At 42.9% G+C, this 22,892-nt stretch overlaps 1 protein-coding gene across 1 annotated transcript in view; it reads left to right on the forward strand.

The window, feature by feature from the left end:
- Positions 1–22,892, forward strand: part of RSPO3 (R-spondin 3) — an 86,341-nt gene that overhangs the window by 21,757 nt on the left and 41,692 nt on the right. Inside the window, exons 2-3 of the mRNA XM_065401868.1 lie at positions 19,625–19,816; positions 21,404–21,550. Of these exons, the coding sequence (XP_065257940.1) occupies positions 19,625–19,816; positions 21,404–21,550 (339 nt within the window). The remainder of the gene's footprint in view (positions 1–19,624; positions 19,817–21,403; positions 21,551–22,892) is intronic.

The following is a 22,892-nucleotide window of genomic DNA, read 5'->3' on the forward strand; positions in this document are numbered from 1 at the left end:
AATGTGCTGAAAACAGTGATGCTGGTGATTCAGTAGGTGGCAATTACCCTTCTGAGATCGGTCTTTAATTAGAAAGTGACTTCACTGTCACTATTCACTAAAGCAATGAGAGGGGTTCTCCCATAGCTATAGTTAATCCCCCTTCCTGAGAGGCTGTGGCTACGTCAATTGAAGAATTCTTCTATCAATTTAGCTGCATCTACACAGGGGGGTGGGTCGACCTGACTACAGCTCTCAGGGCACGACATTTTTCACAGCCCCCCCGAGCAACGTAAGTGGGTCGACTTAACTTTTTAATGTACAGCTGGCCTTAGTACTGATGTAATGTCTCTGCATGGGGCATTGTCCTGCTGGAGGTCTGTCTTTCAGCTGAGCTGTAAAAGTGAGTGATCACTGAGTGATCAAAGCCTGATCACTTGTGGATGTTAACAATCCCATGTTTTTTTAAATAAGAGTAGGAGTATTGGCCACAGTGGTCTGTGCAAAGTTCAATTCAATCTGGTTGCACTCGTTCTCCCTAAAATTCCACCTGCAGTTTCAGCTGCATTCAAAGTTTACTTCCTCTCACAACCTAGTGTACTGTTAAAGAGCTCATGCATTCACCCAAGAAGTAAGAGATACTTCACCTACCTCTTGGGTGAATGCAATAGGTCTTTAACAGTACACAAATTTGGGAGAGGAAGCATTTTGCAATGATGAATTATGCATCCCAACTCTAAACTTAATTGATCATTGTAAAGTGCTTTGAAAACCTCAGCTAAAAGGTCCTATAGATTTGCACATTTTATCTGGAGTATTATTACTATTATTGGGTTATATTGTACTGTAAGTTTTTAAGCACACTTTAGGTCACAATATGGATTATGATTACTAGACTCTTTTTCTTCAACTGAGAATTAAAAATATCTTCACATAAATGTTCCTGATTATTCAGCCTCAAATCTGTTTGATTTTCATTTAATCTATGTTGTTAATTTTCAGCCACCTTGTTGTTAGCATGGGGAAAAAGCAAGATGATTGCCTCTAAAAATATTCATAAACTGTAAACACCAGTTGTAAGGTAGAAGAGATGGTTCAGGGATGGTTCTAGGTCACCAGTTTGATTCTAGCTGAAATTGTGAGTAATCAAATTCTTTACCCCTCTGAAGGTTGTTCAGTAATCCTTTAGTGAAATTAATTAGTGTTTCAAGTAGGAAAGAATTTTGGTGTGTTTTTATAATATAAATAATCACCTGTGCTGTCTGTTCAGCAAAGAGGCCTAGGCATCAGTATTGCCAAACCGAAGCATTAAAAAAATTAAGAGTCAAGCCCTGTCCCTCTGCAACCATTAAGACTAGAAACCTATTTGTATAAAAAAGAAAGAAAGCTGAGATTTCCACATGGGAATCACATGGGTGGCTCTTACCACTGCTGGGTTCCAGCTTTTGGCCTGAACAGGGGGCAGGGCCTCAGGGGGAAGAAGAGGAGCAGGGGCAGGGCCCCGGAGGGGGCAGGGCTCCTGCATGTGTCCCCTTTTTAGCATTTTGAAAAGATGGTCATTCTGCACAAAGCCCTTTTAAAAAATACATTGTAATTGGTCTTTGAACTAGTTACAGGGCTTGGAGATTGTTTTTACGTTTATAGGCAGGCAAATTCAATGTAAGGATTTTGTTTGTTTGTTTGTTTTACAATTTAAGAAAATTTAAGGACAGGGGCCCTTATTCAGGAAAGCACTTAGGCATGTGGTTAATTTTAAGCAAATATTTAAGTCTCATGGAAGTCAAGGGACTAGAACACATGCATGAAGTTAACCATATACTGAAGTACTTTTCTGAATAGGGATGGATTTAAGCATGTATGAATTGGGGCCAGAGTGAGTACTGGTAAATATAAAAGGGATAGCAGACATAAGGAAGTTTTTAATATTAACCCAGTAACTACAGCATAAATAAATACTGGGCTGGCTAATGTTGGTGCTCAACATAGGGAATGAGAGGGACCTTTTGATTATAAATTCCTCCTCTATCCCTGAAATTTCTGACTCTTTTTGTTATTTTTCTTCTTCCCTGCTGCTCTTGGCTCACCAACCACAGTTCTAGTTTGCTGGGGACAATTCCCAAAGGGTACATTCCTTGTTGGAGTAATTCATCCATCCTTTTTTGCTTAATTTACAGGAAATGCAGCACCCCTTGCAAAGGGCAGAACAGATTCCTTTGTCTGTATGCCCAGTCATAACAGCCTGTTTTCCAATAGTGTAATCCAGTGGTTCTCAATCTTTCCAGACTACTGTACCCCTTTCAGGAGCCTGAAGCCCGAGTCACGTCACCTGGGACTGAAGCATGTAACTCAGCTTTGTGGGGTCCCCTATGGCATGGGGTCCCAGGCAATTGCCCCGCTTACCACCCCGTCATGCCAGCCCTGCACTTGCAACCCTCCTAAATCCATCCCGTGACCCCCCCCCCCCAGGGGTCACAACCCCCAGGTTCAGAAATACTGATCTAGACGAGTTGACGTACCCCTTGGAAGACCTGTGCATACCTCCAGGGTACACGCATCCCTAGCTGAGAATCACTGTTCTAATCTTTCCAGTCACAAGCAGAAGTTAGAAATGAATAAGAGCTAAATTTTCAACTGGCCTCAACCCAGTCTTCAGTTCTGTGCATGAAAAATTTTTATGCACAACTGCTGTATACCATTACCACGTCTGCATGCTCCTGCAGGGGAGATGGGTGCATGAAGTACCCAATTTACATGTGAAAATCTTTGTATCAGTAAGATTGATCACATGAAACAAGTTGCATGTGAAAAATAGTGGGTGCCAAATTAAGAGGCCACTTTTTGAAAATTTGGGTCAAAATTTTCAAATGAGGCAGCCTAAAATTAAGCACCCAAATCCATATTGTAAACATTAGTGTATTAAGCATCATAACATTCGTATGAGACAGGTGTTATTCCTATTTTGAAGATGAAAAAACTGAAGCACCGAGAAGATAAGGCCAAAATTTTCAAACTTGGGTGCCTAACGTTAGGCACCTAATCTCATAATTAGACTCCTTAAATGGACTGAATTTCAGAGATCCCGAGCAACTGCAACTCCCACAGGATTCAGCCCTTCTGAAAATCAAGTTACTTGTTTAAGAGTTTAAATAAGGGATTAGTTGCCTAATTTTAGTTTGAAAATTTTGGCACTAATTCCTTCCCTGCCAAGTGCAAGAATCTTCCTTACAGTGAATGTTTTATCCATTGGAATTTGGTTATAAAACCCATATGGAACTCTCACCTGCCCAGGAGGGCAAGACGCATGACCCCATCAGACACTTTCACCAAGGAGGCTCCAGGAGCAACCAAGAGGGAATGCCCACATAGCCAGGCACAATTCAACTTTTCCTCTGTTTCTTTCCTCTTTCTTGTTCTTGGAGCTGACTGTGTCATCTAAACACAACTTGACTGCGGCAGCTCAGTGTTAGGAGTGGCGATGTTGCGGTCATTTCAAATACAAGCTCTGGCTCATGGCAGCCCAATGTACTGCCGCAAGCCGCTGGCCACCAGTCAAGCTGCCAAACATTCATCATGTTGGACATTTTAAAAATAGCTGCGGTGATTTAATGTTTTTCTAATATCTGGGGGGTGGTTGGTCTTCACCAAAGCCCTATTTAATTGTTAATTAAATTATATTGGACATGATTCTAATACTCTGTGTGGTATACTTCTATCATTCATTCTGCATTCTCTGAAATTAATTATTTTGCAGCACGACAAATGTGCCAATTTTTCCAACACCATTGCTACTAGAAAAATGCTCCTCCACAGAGCCCAGTTAGGATACTTTTGAAGTGCCAAGAATATTTTGTAAGTTGGCTGAGTATTATGTCAACTGAAAAGTTGTTATCTCACGCTATGAAATATCCAATGGACCATTCCATCTGACGTGTTTTGGGCAGGGAGAGATGTTTTTGAAATGTGCACTTACCTAAATGAGCACTGTTAGATTATAACTCTCTGTTCTTAGTGACACTGGTATAATTCTGATAAATTATTTGACAAATATTGTTATTATTGGTCAAATAATGTATTAAATGAATAGTTTTTAGCCAGCTAGTTGAATTGGCAAGAAAATTATTTGTCACATATATTATTCAGTGTATAACAGCAATATTCATTAAATAGAGTATCTGACAAATAAAATCCAACCACCTCTAGGAAACCATGAGCCTAATGCATAGAACAATGATCATGGTAATTAAGTGTTTATGGTCTGATTAACTTAAACTGATTTTTAAAGACACAGTAGCTTTCCCCCCCTATTTTTCCTCCTCATGGTGTTACTATAAAGCAAAGTTAAGGTTATTTGGGTGCCTTAACTGTGCATTTCTTACCTTAAAATATTTTGATGTCTTCAAGTGTAATCTTAACTCTGAATTTCCTGGGTTTGTAATGCTTGGTTGTAGTATGATTACAATATCCTTGTAATTTTTTTGTAACCTCTGAGTTACCAATGAATACTCTCAATCTTAACTCCATTTTAATTATTTTTTTTCTTTGACTTTCCTTGTTTTTTTAAAAGAATCGCTGAAAATGTCTACATGAACTCTAAATGAGGAACCCCAGGAGAATTCTAGCTTGTGATACTTCTAATGATTTGAAGATATGTATTATCAATTAAAATCATGTAAAAAATTTTAATTAGAGCTGATTAGAGAAATTTTGATGGAACCATATTTCGTCAGAATATACGTTGGAATTGGGTCAATTTTTCCAGAATTTCATTTTGGAAAAAAACCCAAAAGAATTCTGACAATATCAAAATGAAATGTTTTGTTTTTTCATTTTGAAAAGACTTTTTGTTTCATTTTTCTTTTGCATTACATATTATTATACAAATTTTAAAAAAGGTACATAATCAAAACCAGAATACTTCAATCAACCTCAAACAAACATTTTAAACAAAAATTCCTTCATAGAGAATTTGTAAAGTTTTGGTTTGTTATAATTCAGAGTAAAGCCAGATTTCAAAATCTCGAAATCCTTTGTGAACTGAAATGTCCATCCTCTCCACAGCTCTACTGTTCCCTCTTAAGGGCAGACTTACCAATATACCAGAATAGTGCAAAGCTGCCAAAGGACACTAACCAATTAAATTGTATTTGCAGTTGCATCATATTGCCAGAGTAGCACAAAAAAGCTGAAGTATACTGGAGAATCTGGTCCTTAGTTTGTAGTTGATGTTGGTTCAGAGAGCTGTGCTGAAAGGGGGGGAAAGGAGCCCTGTCTGAGTGTGTGCTTTAAGATTTTTCCCAGCGCTCATCCTTCAGTTCCCCTGGCAGTGCTACCACTGAGCCACCAAAAGTCAAGGAGTCTTTCAAGTACCAATGCCCAAGCTGGCATGCTGCCACAAAACCTTTGAAGAATAGTGACAGTTGGGCTCAGTAGTCTACTAATGAGAACTTTTGATACTTGGGCCCAGTCCCCCTCACATCACTGACTCACTACAACCAACAGAATTGTTGCATGCAAATTAGCTTTAAAGCAAGAGTGGTGGTTTAATTAGTAACCTCTGATGTTATAATGACCCCACTTAAGAGTTGCCTGAGCTGTTTACTTGACTCTGTTGTCTCAATAATCATAATAATTAGATACAATAGTCATTAATAATTTAGTTTAATTGCAACTTAATTTCTCCAAATATAGCCTGTGAATAATATTTCAATTAATGTTAATCACATGGAAAATTTGATGTCATCATCAGTCTGTCATTAAGATCATTCAGAACAAAGAAAGAAGGACACAGCTGTTGAATTTCTTAAGACCCATTTTAAATAATTTTCATTAATAAACTAAATAAACAGAATTGCTTATAAATTTTCAAAGCGATGATTCTGGGCTCAAAGAGTAAATGCCATAAGTTTGGGGAGAGCATGCTGTATTTTTCATACAAAGCAAAAGATTTGACTCCTTCCTTTCAATGCAAAATGGAACTCAGCTTTAACTATGGAATTGCAACTAGCGCCTCCAGAATTCAGCTCTGTTGAAAATGAATGTATTCCAAGTGGTGTGTTTTAGCATGATTGTAAACCACCTGACATGGTTTTGTGCAGTGATAGATGTGTTACAATCATTTTAGGGGAAATAAATAGTACTTCCGGATTAAATTTCTCTCATGTAGAGAACCTCACTTCTTCAGAAGCTCTTTACACCAATATTCCACATGAGGATGGACTACAAGCTGTCAAGAACAGTATCCCTGATGAGACCACAGCACACCTGGTGGCTGAGCTTTGTGACTTTGTCCTCACTCACAACCATTTCAGATTTGGGGACAACTTATACCTTCAAGTCAGTGGCACTGCTATGGGTATCCGCATGGCCCCTCAGTATGCCAACATTTTTATGGCTGACTTAGAACAACGCTTCCTCAGCTCTCGTCCCCTAGCGCCCCTCCTCTACTTGCGCTACATTGATGACATCTTCATCATATGGACCCATGGAAAGGAGGCCCTTGAAGAATTCCACCTGGATTTCAACAATTTCCACCCCACCGTCAACCTCAGCCTGGACCAGTCCACACAAGAGATCCACTTCCTGGACACTACAGTGCAAATAAGTGATGGTCACATAAACACCACCCTATACTGGAAACCTACTGCCTGCTATACTTACCTACATGCCTCCAGCTTCCATCCAGGACACATCACACGATCCATTGTCTACAGCCAAGCCCTAAGATACAACCGCATTTGCTCCAATCCCTCAGACAGAGACAAACACCTACAAGATCTTTATCAAGCATTCTTAAAACTACAATACCCACCTGGGGAAGTGAGGAAACAGATTGACAGAGCGAGACGGGTACCCAGAAATCACCTACTACAGGACAGGCCCAACAAGGAAAATAACAGAACACCACTGGACATCGCGTACAGCCCCCAGCTAAAACCTCTCCAACACATCATCAATGATCTACAACCTATCCTGGAAAATGATCCCTCACTCTCACAGACCTTGGGAGGCAGGCCAGTCCTCACTTACAGACAGCCCCCCAACCTGAAGCAAATACTCACCAGCAACTACACACCACACCACAGAAACACTAACCCGTAGAAACACTAACCCGTAGCAAACCTCGTTGCCTACTCTGTCTCCATATCTACTCTAGCGACACCATCAGAGGACCTAACCACATCAGCCACACCATCAAGGGATCATTCACCTGCACATCTACTAATGTTATATATGCCATCATGTGCCAGCAATGCCCCTCTGCCATGTACATTGGCCAAACCGGACAGTCTCTACGTAAAAGAATAAATGGACACAAATCAGACATCAGGAATGGTAACATACAAAAGCCAGTAGGAAAACATTTCAATCTCCCTGGACATTCTATAACAGATTTAAAAGTAGCTATACTTGAACAAACAAACTTAAGAAACAGACTTCAAAGAGAAACAGCAGAACTAAAATTCATTTGCAAATTTAACACCATTAATTTGGGCTTGAATAGGGCCTGGGAGTGGCTGGCTCATTACAAAAGCAGCTTTGCCTCTCCTGGAATTGACACCTCCTCATCTATTATTCGGAGTGCACTACATCCACCCTGATTGAATTGGCCCTGTCAACACTGGTTCTCCACTTGTGAGGTACTCCCTTCTCTTCATGTGTCATTATATAATTCCTGCATCTGTAATTTTCACTCCATGCATCTGAAGAAGTGAGGTTTTTTACCTATGATAGCTTATGCCCAAATAAATCTGTTAGTCTTTAAGGTGCCACCGGACTCCTTGTTGTTTTTGTGGATACAGACTAACATGGCTACCCCCTGATACTTCTCATGTAGAGAGGTATATGTCTGAGCGGGAGAGAGAGAGGGAAGGGCACGTACCTCAAAGGCAAGAGATAGTGCACAAAGAGTGATGGAACTAGTCCCAAAGTGAATGCCAAACATATTTGCTTCACGAAAAGATCAAGACATTTGGAAAAACAGAACTGAGTACATTTAAGATGAGTATGAAAATTATTTAAATCGTATTCATCATATAACTAAAACCTAGCAAAATTGATTAGCTAATGGAGTTTGTATTTAAAGTCAAACACTTGTATTGGAAACCACTGCCTACTTTAAAATGGCTGATTTTTAAAAAAGGGTGAAATTCTGGCCCCATTGAAGTCAATGGGAGTCTTACAGTTAGCTGCCATGAGCACTGGATCAAGCTCAGAATGAACAACAATCAAGCACAAGACCAGAAGGTAGGTACATTACGTAGAGCTTCAGTGGGATGTGTGTGTGGTTTTAAAAATAATGAACCCCACACCTCTGGATGCGGGACAAACCCTATGATTGGCTTCATGGAAAAATGTATGTTGAGGAGTGATCTGAACGAGGAAAGGGTGGGTTCCTGCCAGACCAGGAAGCAAGAAAATTTTGCTTGTACAGTACTGTAAGGGGCAACATAGAAGTCACAGAGAAGAGAATATGAGATTCACAGGTTCTAAGGCCAGAAGGGAACCACTGCGATAATCTAGTCTGACCTCCTGTATAATACTGGGCATAGGATTTCCCTAAATGAATTCCTGTCTGAACTAGAGAATATTTCTTTTGGAAGAACATCCAGTCTTTGATACAAAGAGAGTAGGTATTTGAGACGAGTACGCAGAGCAAATGGCAGAATATGAAGAGATGAAATCAGAGTTGTATGCTAGGATAGATTTGCTCAGACCCTTGAAAGTGAGGGCCTGGAGCTTAATCTAGATGTGGAATGTGAGGAGGCAATATGAGATACTGTATGTGTAGTGACTGGTAGAGATGTGATTGTGTAAAAAGTGAAGCAGCCATTACATTGCTTATGTCCAACAATACAGTAGAACCCCTCTTTTATGAATTAATTGGGGATTGAGACATTCATATTATCATAAAGTTCATAAAATTGAACATCTCAAATTGAATCTTGGTCACTAGAACTTATTCACTGGAAGATGGAATGTTGACTCAGCAATTAGAGTGTTCCCCATGTCTTTTAGAAAAGTTTGATGAGCTCTTAATTGCCCCTGAGACAGAAAGGAACTCAGTTTAACAGTACCTCTAATAATACAGTATCCCTTAGAATTACACTACCAGCATTGCATAGAACAGGGGTGGCCAAACTATGGCTCGCGAGCCACATGTGGCTCTTTTACCATTACCTCCGTGCTCCCACCCTTTCTTCATCTACCAAAGGAGGGTGTGGGAGCTTGGGACCTATGCTTTGCAGCAGGGTGGTGGGGTAGGGGCTTCTGCACAGCAGGGAGGGGGGGATCGGGGCTTCAGCCCTGTGGGGAGGTGGGGCTCAGGGCTTGCAGCTTCAGCAGGAGCATGGCTGAAGCTTCAAGCCCCATCAGGCGCCTCCTACAGTGCTGAAGCCCCGAGCCTCTGCCCCCAGTAGAAGTGTCCCAGCTCCTGAACTTCTGAAGATTGTGGTATGCAGCTCAGATGGCCAGTAAGTTTGGCCACCCCGCACTCCTGGCATAGAAGTTCAAAGGCTGATGTACTCATGGGGTAGATTCTGATTTAATATATACTGTGGTAAATCCAGGATAACTCCATTGAAGAAACAATAGATTTTGATTTACATTGGTGTGAGTGAGATATGGATTTAACCCATAACCATAATCTTCTACTTCAAAGATGAGAGTGCCACTAACTGAGCCATACTCCTGATAGTTATTATACAATATAGTATACAATTAGATAATGTATGGAAAATATACAGATGTTTTTACCTATATCCTATAAGGATGTTACTCCTGTAAAGATATTATTGCACAAGAAAACACTATTCCATTCACTTTAAACATTTGATCCATGCCACCTATCAGAATTTACACACAGGATTGGGAAGAGGTTATTGATAGAAAACACACTTGTTGAGTAAAGCCAAAACAGTGGGCTGGCTGGCTACATGACCCATTAATTTTTTTAACATTGCAAGCAAGGTGGTAGAAAATCATAATTTTTATATAGGGCTATGGGTTCTTGCTGTTTATGCCCTTCTCACTATTCCCCAGCATGTCAAGAAAAATCTGTTATTTCCTGCTGTTCTTTCTGTGGTTTCTGAAACAAACGGAGAGAGAAAAGCTCTGGTCTCAAAAGACCATGTGGGAAACTTTCAAATGCTACTGTAATTGTGTAATGTTGACAGTCTGAGCCGAGTGATCCTTGTACAGCTTGCAAGTAAATGAGCATCTCTTCAATACTCAACAATAAAAGTCTCTAGTGGGGTAAAGTCACAGACAAGAGAACAGAGCTCTGGGACCAGGCTCTGCTTTCATTTCTACCTGTGCAACCCCACTGACTTAAAGGTACTTTCTCAGAATTGCAGTCTTTAATACCGGGCATAATGTTAGTAGCACATAGAGAATCCAACAGTGTATTTATGATTCAGAGGTTTTAAGGCCAGAAGGAACCATTGTGATCAACTCCTGTATAACACAGGCCATAGGATTTCCCTGTATGAATTCCTGTTTGAAATAGCACATATCTTTTAGAAAAACATTCAGTCTCGAGTATATATACACAGGGACGGCTCCAGCGTTTTTTCCGCCCCAAGCGGAAAAAAAAAAAAAAAAAGCTGCGGTTGGCGGCACTTCGGCGGCAGCTCTACCGCTGCTGATTCATTCTTCAGCAGCAATTCGGCGGCTGGTCCTTCCCTCCGAGAGGGACTGAGGGACCCGCCACCAAATTGCCGCCGCAGAGCTGGACGTGCTGCCTCTTTCCGTTGGCCGCCCCAGGCACCTGCTTGCTGCGCTGGTGCCTGGAGCTGGCCCTGTATATACAGTATGTTTAGGCATAGAGGAGGTAAATAAACCTTCTCTTTTGTCTGGGAAAGAAGGAGGGTTGATGGGGGACACATCTCCAAATGGCGTTCTGTGGTCCATTTTGCGTTTTATATGTGCACCTTTTAGGGTGACCAGACAGCAAGTGTGAAAAATCGGGACAGGGGGTGGAGGGTAATAGGAGCCTATATAAGAAAAAGACCCCGAAATCGGGACTGTCCTTATAAAATTGGGATATCTGGTCACCCTAGCACCTTTGAACTGTGTAAGGGTGATTGGGGATCTTCATCTTGCAGGATTAGGCCATTAAAGGGACACCCTCAGAATAGACAGGCACCAAAATGACTGCCTTCCAAGACTTAAATTTTTCCCCGCTCTGATGAAGGGCTCTGTGTAAGCTTGGAAGCTTGTCTCTCTCACCAACAAAAGTTGGTCCAATAAAAGATATTATCTCATCCACCATGTTTCTCTAGTATCCTAGGAGCAACACGGCTACAAATACATTGCATACATTTTCCCCTTCCTCTTTTTTACCTCGCTTAGCATGAACACTTTCCTTACTAGTAGCTGAGAGACATGAACTGGCTGAATTTTGGCTGGTGGTGACATTTGTCATGCAATTGCTGGGTCTTCCTTATTATAATAGCTTATAAATTCCACACCACCTTTTATATTATAGACCATCTTGTCTAGAAATAAGGGGAGGTAATAGACCAGCTGCAGTCTGTTATGTTCAGGAAAGATTTATGGGCCTCTTCTCTTGAGGGATAGGGGTCAGATAGGGATTTGGAAACAAATACAGCTACCTATGACAGTGAGATCTGTGGGTGCTTTGAAGGACTTTTCTAATATTACTGCTTTATGTAGGGAAGATGGTTTTTGACCTGGGTTTTCTGTTGTCAGAACAACCTTTTACTTAATCTAGTAATGTAGCTTTACCTTGTTGATCTACTTCAGCCCCTGCACTGCCTGAATTTCCCATATCCCTGAATTTTGATGGAGATATGCAGAGTGTATGGGAAAATAACAACTTTCATTCCGTCTCCATGCAAAGAATTTTTCAGTTTATTTACAAAACTCCCTGGAATGAGAGTGAGCCGTTTGTGGTTCCTGTGGCTGATTCGGGGGTTATTTCTGCTGTGCTGAAAATGCTAGTCAATAGAATTAAACTCTCTGCACCCCCTGGTGAGGTTTTACAGTCTGTTGATCCTGTTTCTAACCAAATTGAGGGGGAATGTTTCTGGCAGCCAGAGTATCTAATGATCAGGCTCACTGTGCCAGACGTGTTTAATAATGCCGAGGCATTCCCCAGTGAATTCTTGGCCATGTGTGATAAAGGCCTGCTTGTTGGTTGATACTGCTATAAAATGGTCATGGATACTTTTTGAGGCTGCGGTCCAATCCCATACTTACATTTCTGTTGCTCTTTGGACCGGCTGACACTTGATGTGCAAAAGCGGTTGGTTTCTTTGCCTTCAGATGCAGAGTACCTCTCAGGAGAGGAAATGCTCTGTCAAGCCAGACAGGTATCTGAGGAGATTTTTTTCCATCCTTTTGGGATCTCTTTGTGAAACTATTTTAGTAGTCTTGAGACTGTTCACCTTATGCTTTGCACAATGGTAGGCAGCAATGTTCTGAAGTAAGACTAAAGTCAAGCAAGTCCTTTGACTCTGAGGAACAGACACCTCCTATACCATCCTCTTTAGGAGGAAATCTTCAATTGCTTGTGGATTGTGGAGAGGAAGGAGAGAGTTTATCTTGAACAAGGGGACCTCCAGACATAACTATTCTATTTTTGTGACTACATTTCCTTTCCAAGTAAGAGTTACTAGGGTTTCCCCAGATGTGGTCAAGTATGAGGTTTGGTTTATATGGAGCTCATAGCTTCTCCAGAGAAGAGCTACATGGAGCATTCCAGATTACAGAATCCTCTAGCTTTATGACTTGATGGGGGATCTAGTCCATTTTGGATCACTTGTGGCTGATCAAATTTAACATTTGCCTCACATGAGAGATTATTGGTCCAGGAAGCCATGAGTAACCATGTCTCCCTAGTGGGGATTGGGACTCACTTCTATAGCATGTCCATTTTAGGAGCTGGCCTCTACGTTTACATCTTGGAGTTGAAGGTGATAGGCTCAGTAAACTAAAGGGCAGAGAGACTAACTGATTTGTCCCAGGCTACATTCCAAATCAACTCAGAGAACAGGAAAAGAATACAGAAATTCTAACTTCTGGCCTTTTGTTCTAATCACTAGGCCGCACTCCCACCCAAATTCTATCTATCTATCTATCTATCTATCTATCTATCTATCTATCTATCTATCTATCTATCTATCTATCTATCTATCTATCTATCTAATCATGTTTTTTTGCTAGATTCCATATATCTATAAAATCAAATGGCAAATCAAATTATGGGCAAGATGTAAAATTTTATTTGCAAATGTTGTCTGTCTAGTTTAAAAATCTTTTTTGTTTTTCAAGTTTTAGTTGCTGCACATTGTTGAAATCTCCACATATCATTTAAAATTAGGATTAAATAATTTCTTGTTCTTAACTCTCTATTTTTAATAGGCAGATTTCAACTCACTGTTTCCAGAGTACAGCTTTGGAAAATACTATGAAAAAGGGAAATCCTAGTGATTTTATTTGCTAATGATACTCAAAATTATCATCTGAACAAACATCTTGCACTAAAAAGGCCCTCCAAGGCAAAAAGGCTCTAAACTAAGAAGAGAAGCTGAATAGTTCACAAGCAGTTCAGTTTCTTCTCTGGTTTGTTGTGGTTGAAGTTTCAGAAAATTAAAAACGGAGGGCCAGATTCTGCCTCAATACACAAGCTGGTGGGCTTGAGGCAGAATTTGAATCTCCATGGTGGATATTTCATCCTGTGTTCCTTCCTTGAGGGTGCAGGATTTTAGTAAAGGGTCAAACTAACCCGTGTTCAGACTGAAGGGGAGATGAGAGCATGCTCCTGCCTCTAGTGGATACACCCCTGTCTCTGCCCTGGATTACTTTTATTCTGGCTCGTAAAGATAACTCTGAGGAGTGTGGGTTTTCTTTCTTTCTTTCTTTCTTTTTATTGTTGTCTGTTTTGCCTTTGGAATGAATTAGATTGCACCAGATGCCATGTGGTTTCACAAGAGAACATTTCTTGGACTGGTCTACAAAGCTAAAATCCAAATCTTAGCTCTGCAGCCAGTGCCTAACCAACTAGGCCACAGCACCTCTCAGCCAAGACACCACAGCTGAACATTGTGGCTCCTAAGAATGCTTTGCACTCACCTAGCACTTTTTCACCTGTAGATCTCGAAGCTCTTCCCAAGGCTCTTATGCATTATTTGCCCATTTTTACAGCTGACCTAACTACAGACAGAGATTTGAAGCAATGTTTGTGTCAATGGCTTTGTGATCAGGTTGTCCCACATTAGGATTCTGTTCCCAGCTTTCCTGTGGCAAGTCACTCTGCTGTGCTGCAGTTACCCTGTCTGGACAAGAGGAGTAAAGCTACCAGTCCCTGTAAAAGTAATGGTGTGAGGTCTCACTAAGCATTCAACTGCGGCTTTACCACAGAGGCAGAGTAAGGGGCAGCGCTTAGTTTCACAGTCCCAGGAGCAGACCAGGAACTAGATTGTGACTAAAGGGTCTAGTCCCTAGTTATCCTGTTGCTCCAGGGGAAAAGTAATCTCTGCCAGTTTTATACCTAGTGTAGATTATTTCCCCGCTCCCATGCCAGCTCAGCTATACTGGTCAGTGCTTTGGAGGAAAAGGGGTGTATCAGAGCCTAAGCTTTGCCAACTTCCTGTCTGCTCACCCCCCACCCCAGTGTGCTGCTCCTTCGCACATAGGCCACTGACCAGGGTAGCACATGCAGGGGAGTAAGGTGAATGGAGAGGAGGAGACCAAGTTTTACCACATTCTGGACTCGGAGTGTCCTTTTAGTTTAGTTTTAAAACAAACTTTTTATTAAGGCAAAGCTACAATAAAATGTTAACATCCAACATAACTTGTTACTCATTCAGGATCAGTTAATATAGGGTTACCATACGTCCGGATTTTCTCAGACATGTCCAGCTTTTTGGTCCTCAAATCCCCATCCGGGAGGAATTTACAAAAAGCGGGACATGTCCAGGAAAATAGGGAGGCATGGTAAGGGGACCGCCTCCTCCCCGGGCTCCAACTTTCCCGGCTCCCGCCGCTCTCCCCAGCGCAGCAGCAGCCGGAGCCCGGGAGGAGGCAGCTGCGAGCTCAGATGCCGCCACCGGCTGGCGCTGCTCAGCCAGAACCGGGGCCCGAGCCGAGCCAGGCCGGAGCCGCTGGGACCGGGGTTGGGGGTGCTCGGCCGGCGGCCGGGCCGGAGCCGCTCGGCTGGAACCGGGGCCCGAGCCGAGCCGGGACGGAGCTGCTGGGACCAGGGCTGGGGGTGCTCGGCCGCCGACCGGCGCCGCTCGGCCAGGGCTGGTGGGGCCGGGGGTGCTCCAGCGGCCGGGCCGGAGCCGCTCGGCCGGAACCGGGGCCCGAGCCGGGACGGGACGGAGCGACCGGGGCTGGGGGTGCTCGGCTGCCGGCCGGCGCCGCTCGGCCCGGGGCCGGGGCCGGGCCGGGCCGGGACGGAGCGACCGGGGCTGGGGGTGCTCGGCTGCCGGCCGGCGCCGCTCGGCCCGGGGCCGGGGCCGGGCCGGAGCGGCTCGGCTGGGGCCGGGGCCAGTGCCCCGGGGCCCAAGCCAAGCTGAGCTGGAGTCGCTAGGGCCGGGGCTGGGGCCGGGCCGGAGCCACTCGGCCGGAACCGGGGCCCGAGCCGGGACGGGACGGAGCGACCGGGGCTGGGGGTGCTCGGCTGCCGGCCGGCGCCGCTCGGCCCGGGGCCGGGGCCGGGCCGGAGCGGCTCGGCTGGGGCCGGGGCCAGTGCCCCGGGGCCCAAGCCAAGCTGAGCTGGAGTCGCTAGGGCCGGGGCTGGGGCCGGGCCGGAGCCACTCGGCCGGAACCGGGGCCGGTGCCCCAGGGCCCGAGCTGGGCCGGAGCAGCCGGGGCCAGAGCCTCTTGGCCGGCCGCCGGAGGGAGTCGCTCGGCCAGGGGGGCCGGACTGGGCCGCGCCTCCTTGCGCCCCTCTCCCCCCCCCTCCCCCCCCCGCCGCCCCAGTTTACCTGCTGCCTGCCTGCCTGCCTGTTTCAGGCTTCCTGCGAACATTTGATTCGTGGGAAGCAGGGGAGGGGGAGGAGCAGGGGGGCGGAGCGTTCAGGGGAGGGGGCGGAGTTGGGGAGGGAACTTTGGGGAAGGGGTGTAGTTGGGGCGGGGCTGGGGCAGGGAAGGGGCGGAGTTGGGGCGGGGCTGGGGCTCCTTGGAGTGTCCTTTTTTTCCAGGACTGCAATATGGTAACCCTAGTTAATATTCAAAGAACCCGGATAAAGATTCTGGCTTGCTGGCTGGGGAGCTCTCCTCCTCTGAGTACGCTAAACAGGGTGACCAAATTTCTAAATACCGAGCCTCTTTTTGGCACTTCTCTTGTGTACGTACTTGGCGTGAAAGCTTTTCCATCACAAGGACAGTTCATATTTTACCCTACCACCGCTCCACAGGAAGAGAAGTCACATTTTTCCAATAACGTGCAATACAAAGTCTAGCTCCTAACAATAACAAATAAATGAATTTGTCATTCTGTTTAAAAGGTAGATCCTTTACTGGAGCACTAAGTCAGTAGGACAGGGGATCTCATTTTTTTTCATAAAATGAATCTCTAATAATTTCCTCCCAAAACTGTCTAATTCCTGGAGACAACCACTACATGTGCAAGTATGTTCCCCTTTCCTCACAACCCTTGTAAAATATGACGGGTCTTAACTGGAGTCAGATGTCATCTATACAGTAATTTATACAAATTATCTATATGAGCAACACAAATTGAAGATGTATATCTCCTTTCCCATATAGACATCCACTCATGCAGATCAATTTCTTTGTTCAAATCCCTCTCCCAGCTTCTCATCTGGGTTGTGTTCTTATCAACATCTTTTTCAATCAAAATTGTATATATCGAGAAATTAAACCTTTTGTTCCAGTTTGTTCCTGGGTCAGTTTGTATCCAGTTATTTTTGACTTGTAAGTATTTTAAATACACAATCTTTATATTATTTACGGTATTACGTATCTCTTGGTGTGATTTCAAGTTAGGATCCAGGAACAGCTGTCCGAATTGTGTAATCTCAGCTCTTACCCACAATGAAGAGTTGCTTTGATAGTGTCAATTTAGTTTTGAAAAGTATTCCAGACTGGTTTGGAGATCAATGACAAAAATAGCCTCCCTCCTTCATTTCTTTTCTCCATCTGGTTCCGTGACGGAGCATAGTGTTGAGTTTTCAAGTAATATTAATTTCTGAAACATTTTACTGAACCTGCTCTTAAATACTGCCTCTTACATAAGCCATTATAACAATCTACCTATGGTTCTAATTTTGAATTTGCAATGTCATTAGGTAGCTATAGGGAAGACAATAAAATTCAAAAAGGATCCATTTTAAGGTGTTTAAACTAAAAAAAAGACTTAGTTTATTCAAAAATATCCAAGCATCTTCTTTTCAATGGTATTTAACACTGTATATTTTAAAGCAGGAAAGGTTTCTTTGTTTTTCTGTTGTGTATAGTTATATCAGGGTTCAAAATCAACATTATAAAGCAGCCTGGGTTACAGCCTTAGGCTATGTCTACACTTAAATGTCACAGAGGCCCAGCTGCAGCTGCTGTAGACCCTTACTATAGCGACAGGAAGGGGTCTCCCATCGCTATATGTAATCCACCTCCCTGAGAGGCAGTAGTTAGGTTGACGGAATTCTTTTCTTGACATAGCGCTGTCTACCCCGGGGATTAGGTTGGCTTAACTATGTCACTGAGGGGTGTGGAGTTTTCACAGCCCTGAGAGTTTTAGCCATGCCAATGTAACTTTTCAGTGTAGACCAGCCCTTGGGGTCTCTTCATGCTAACAACAATATGATTACTTGTGCATGCTTTTATCATGCTGCTTGTGTGACAGGTATCTGGTACATATGAGAAAGAGGGAAAAAATGAGGAAGTGGCGATGCATATTTTTCATATTTGGAGTTAGTGGGGAGCTGAAAAATTGCCTTTTAATGGGTCTTGTCTTAACTATGGAGAAATTATTATCTCTGCATAATAAAACTTTTTCCCTGTCACAAGGGTTCACACATATAGGTTTCCCTAAGTGGAGCTGCACATAAGGCTTTCTCTGTCAAGAGAACTTATTCATAAAGATCTACCTGTCACTAGTGCTCACATATATTTCCTGTCAGAAGTGCTCATGTATTTTAGACATTAGCTTTGATGACAAATATTTCATATCTCAGCTTCATTTTCTTCTCTTTGTTGGGTTCAGTGAAGGAAAATCATGGATAGTTTTTAAACAATTTCAGTTTCTTAATCGCTTGACCGTTCCTGCCTTTGAAAATGGCCTCTTTATGCATAGTCACTTTTCAGAGTAGAATCCCATTTTAAGTATGTGCCTCAGAAAAAAATTGAAAACATGTAAGTACTTCTAAAGCAGGGGTCGGCAACCTTCAGCACGTGGCCCATCAGGGTAATCCTCTGGCGGCCCGCGTGACATTTTGTTTATGTTGACCATCCGCAGGCACGGCCCCCCGCAGCTCCCAGTGGCCATGGTTTGCCGTTCCTGGCCAATGGAAGCTGCGAGAAGCAGCGGCCAGCACATCCCTGCGGCAAACTGTGGCCACTGGGAGCTGCAGGGGGCCATGCCTGCGGACAGTCAATATAAACAAAATGTCTCGCAGCCCGCCAGCGGATTACCTGATGGGCCGCGTGCCGAAGGTTGCCGACCCTTGTTCTAAACTGTTGAAGGATGCACAGTGCCGTGTTCCCATCCCCCCCACCCCCCCACTGTTACCCCGTATCACACTGAGAAATATTTCACCGACATCTCTCTACTACTGAAAAGGTATGTTACAATATCTTTCTATTGTCTACTTTAAAAACAACTGGTGCATGTAAGTACCACAAGAACCAAATATTTTTAAGCAGAGTAAACACGTGTATGTCTCTATAGTGAGAGGCAATACAGTTTTTCTCTCTTTTTCCTGAAGAAATAGAATGATACAATTGAAAGTGGAGTAGAACTCCTACCTCTGTTCCATGCTGGGATGCGGGTAGTCTAAATGTCACAGTTAAGTCCGAACATCAGGTTGTAATTGCTAGAAATTAAACATGCCAGAGTGAACATTCCAGTGTAAAAATGAAAGTGAGCAGGATGGTTCTTTGTGTCTGCTTATCAAGTCAATTTTGCATCAGATCTAACACCGCCACATTCCCACACAGCAGAATTCAATTAAAAAAGATACTTAAACAATAAAGGAAATTACAGACTAGAGTGTTGTTGTTTTTTATCATCTAACAATGAAATAAAAAGCACAAGTAAGTTAACACACAAAAACTATTTATTTTTGCTCCGCTGTCCAAACACATACAAGGCCTACACAAGCATGGTCAGTAAAGCCATTGCTACTGAGGGGAAATCCTGATTATTCCCCAAGTTGCTGCTGTACCACAAAATCAATTTCAGATGTAATTTACTGTTAGTTATTCTTGCAAGATATGAACATATCATCTGAGCTTCCCGTTTTAATGTGTATGAAGGCAACTAAGAATATCATTGAAACAAAACGTCAGGTCATAAGAGACGGAAGCAAAAATGAACCAGCCCTTGAAGGCTGTCACATAAGATTTTAACACAGCACTCAGAGTACAAAAGCATCATCATACCACTGGCTTGTCTAATCTCTTCTTTTCTCCTTTTTAAAATAACTTGTCTTTTCAGTGCATCCCAATGTGAGCCAGGGTTGCCAAGGAGGGTGTGCCACATGTTCCGACTACAATGGATGCTTGTCATGCAAACCCAGACTCTTTTTTGTTCTGGAGAGGATTGGCATGAAACAGATCGGAGTATGTCTTTCTTCATGTCCAAGTGGATACTTTGGAACGCGGTATCCAGAAATAAATAAGTGTACAAGTAAGTGCTGGGGAAAGCAATGCTGTACCTATATATTTTCTATTTCTGATATGAGACTAAACCTCATATTGTGTATCCCTATGAATCAAGGAAGTTAAATATTAGCTAGATAGATTCTTTAGTTTGTTCAGCCTTTTTATGCTGGTACAATTAATATTCACCTGAGTGGAAGTTTAGAGTGACATTCACATTACCTGGGCAAAGCTTAAGTAAAAAAATCTTTGTATGGATGACCTATCCAGGCACTAGGGATGGACTCCTCTCCTACATCCTTATTCAAAGGTAAAGGATACCAGTATAGTCCACCAGTGCCACAGCTACAGCTCAATGACTGTAGCAGCAGACATGGGCCACTGCAACTGCACAGAGTGGAACCTGTGACCAGAAGATCCATGCTGTTTATAAACTCACTGGCAATGCTCTTGTCAATCCCCCAGCCTTACCTCTGTTTCCCCGTGAGATAGAGATTGATACTGAGGAGTACTGCTCCACAGTGAGGTTTCCAGAGCTACTTTGCATGACCTCTCTGTAACTATACACTATGCACCGCATAACCACAATGGTGCTTTTGCAATTTGGGCGTGTTACTATATTCTGGTCAACTGTCCATCTGTGGGGAAATGCCGAACTGTCATTGACTTTCAGTGGGGTTAGATGCCTTACTTGCATCTCTTCCTTCCTCCTACCCATCAATACTTTTTGAATTTTGACAAATTTTGACATTTTGAAATTTGAAACGAAAACCTGGAGAAAAACCCTTTTTGACCAACTTTATTTACTAGTCACCTACATGACTAAATAAAACATAGGAATTATAGCTAGATATAATTCTCCTTACTTCTTGATGAGTAGATGCTGGAGCATAATCCTAAATTCATATAACCTCCAAGCCACTAAACAACTTCAAATGATTGTGCACTTTTCTCTAACAGTATCTATAGTAAATGTAACCATGTCCTTTGTATATCACTTGCACAATAGTATATATACAAGTTTTATCATATTGTTAAAAATCCATGTCTGGTAGCTGGCTTCTGTCCTGTATGAATGATATAAACATAGTAATGATGGAAAATGCTGTGGGACTGCAACAAAAAGTAATGGAGCAGAAATCAATCAATCAATCAATATGAAAAGAAAAAATAATAATTCTAAATTCTGAAATATGTTTTTAATTCTTCTGGAATGAATGGCGATATACTTGATGGACCTGATTCTCCACTGCCTTGCATTTTAGCTAGTCGTTTACCCCGTGCAATGGGAATGGAATGTGGATGTCATACGTTACACTGCTGATCTGGTGGCATTGTGCACCCACTTTGCACAGTGCTCAATGACTACCCAAAGTGCAAGGCAGTTTTGAATGCAGCCTTGCTGGCCAAATTCTCATTCTCATTTCCCGCAGTGTAAAGGGGACTTCACATGGATATGAATAAAATGTACTCTCACTGGAAGGCCCTTATACATTGCCAGAGTGGCATAAAGCGTAAACCTAAACCTCGGCATACATGCAAATCAGGGACTTAGTGTCTAACTGGGGTGAGTGAAAGTGACACAGGATATAATTCTTCCTGTTTTGTATTACAGAATGTAAAGCTGACTGTGATACCTGCTTCACCAAAAATTTCTGCACAAAGTGTAAAAGTGGGTTTTACTTACACAATGGAAAGTGCCTTGAAAACTGCCCTGAGGGGCTGGAACCCAACAATCACACGATGGAATGCACCAGTATTGGTAAGTAGAGTCTCCAGCCTAAGCCCCAATACAGCAAGCCCTGCAAGTGTAGAACTCATATTGACCACATGGAGTCCGCGCAGGGGAGGACTTGCAGGAATAGGTTTAGAGTTAGGAACAGGAAACCCAACACTGCATCTGAATTATTTTTAAGAAAGGTTCAGTCACAAGAAGTGTTCTCCAGTGCCATAACCTCAAGGTGTTTCCTGAATCTACCATCTGGCCCCTTCAGAACAATCCATTGCCCTCTGATGAGCAACTTCCAATTATTAGGGACTCTCTTGTGCCAGTTAAGCATAGGCCAATGTTTGGGATGATATGGAACACCTCAGGAATTCTACCTCAGGGATTCCTCCCCAAAATCTCCAGCATGCTGGTGAATATTGGTTGTACTACACCCCTTCAGGAAATGCAACATGCTTCCTCTTCCACACTGGGCCAGCTCCGCTAACTGGCGCTTGGGGGTAGAGGGCAGAGCCATTGCTCCTTCCCCCACCCATTGAGGTGTCTTGCAGTATTGACAACCTCAAATGTTAAAAAATCATGAGTCAGCCCCCCTTCACCTCCCCCTCAATCATGAGATTTTTATACAGATGTTGGGTTTTTTATTTGTCTTCTGGTTTATGAGCCTTTAAGGTGTCTTCAGGTCACATTTTTTAAGCTTTTGCCGTGAGGAGTAGAAACTCACTTAAAAACTAATGGAAGCTGAGATTCTGATGTAATCACTTGACTCTAGGAGCTGGGGCTTTAATTAAAACTTCAAATATTGTTGCAAATCAAGATAAATTCATGGGAATAGGCAATACTGATCCTATCACTCAGAAAGTGCACAGAGGGGAACAGTCCTTATGCTTCTTGTGCTGCCCCATGTTGTGCAGCCACAGAGCTCTGTGCTACCGCCTGGCACTGGTGGAAGTCTGCTCACCCCCATGAATGTGGATGTAAATCTCATGGTACCAGTGGAAATTGTGTGCATATTTTGAGAGGGAAGCAAAGCTTGAGCAGGTTTGAAAGGAATACAAATAATGTACAATAGTTTTGCAGCTCTCTTCCCAAATATATATTTACCTCAGGTGGTGGTGATGGTTTTCATAGTTTGATTTCCAAGCAAGGACTTTCATCACAGCAAAGAAACCTGAAGAATCATTTCTGCTTCTTTGGTGTGTGTTTCAAGCTGCCTAGGACCTAGCTGCTTTAACAATGAGTCAGTCTTGACTAGGAAAAGTCATTAAAAGCTGCAGAGAAAAAACAGACCTTTGCTGTGCATGTAAAGACCTATTATTTTAACAGGAGATCCTCACATGTAATATGAAAAGCAAAATGAGCCACATAACAATTAAGT

This window comes from Emys orbicularis, chromosome 3 (genome assembly GCF_028017835.1).
Source record: "Emys orbicularis isolate rEmyOrb1 chromosome 3, rEmyOrb1.hap1, whole genome shotgun sequence".
In the NCBI taxonomy this organism is placed as follows: Eukaryota; Metazoa; Chordata; order Testudines; family Emydidae; genus Emys; species Emys orbicularis.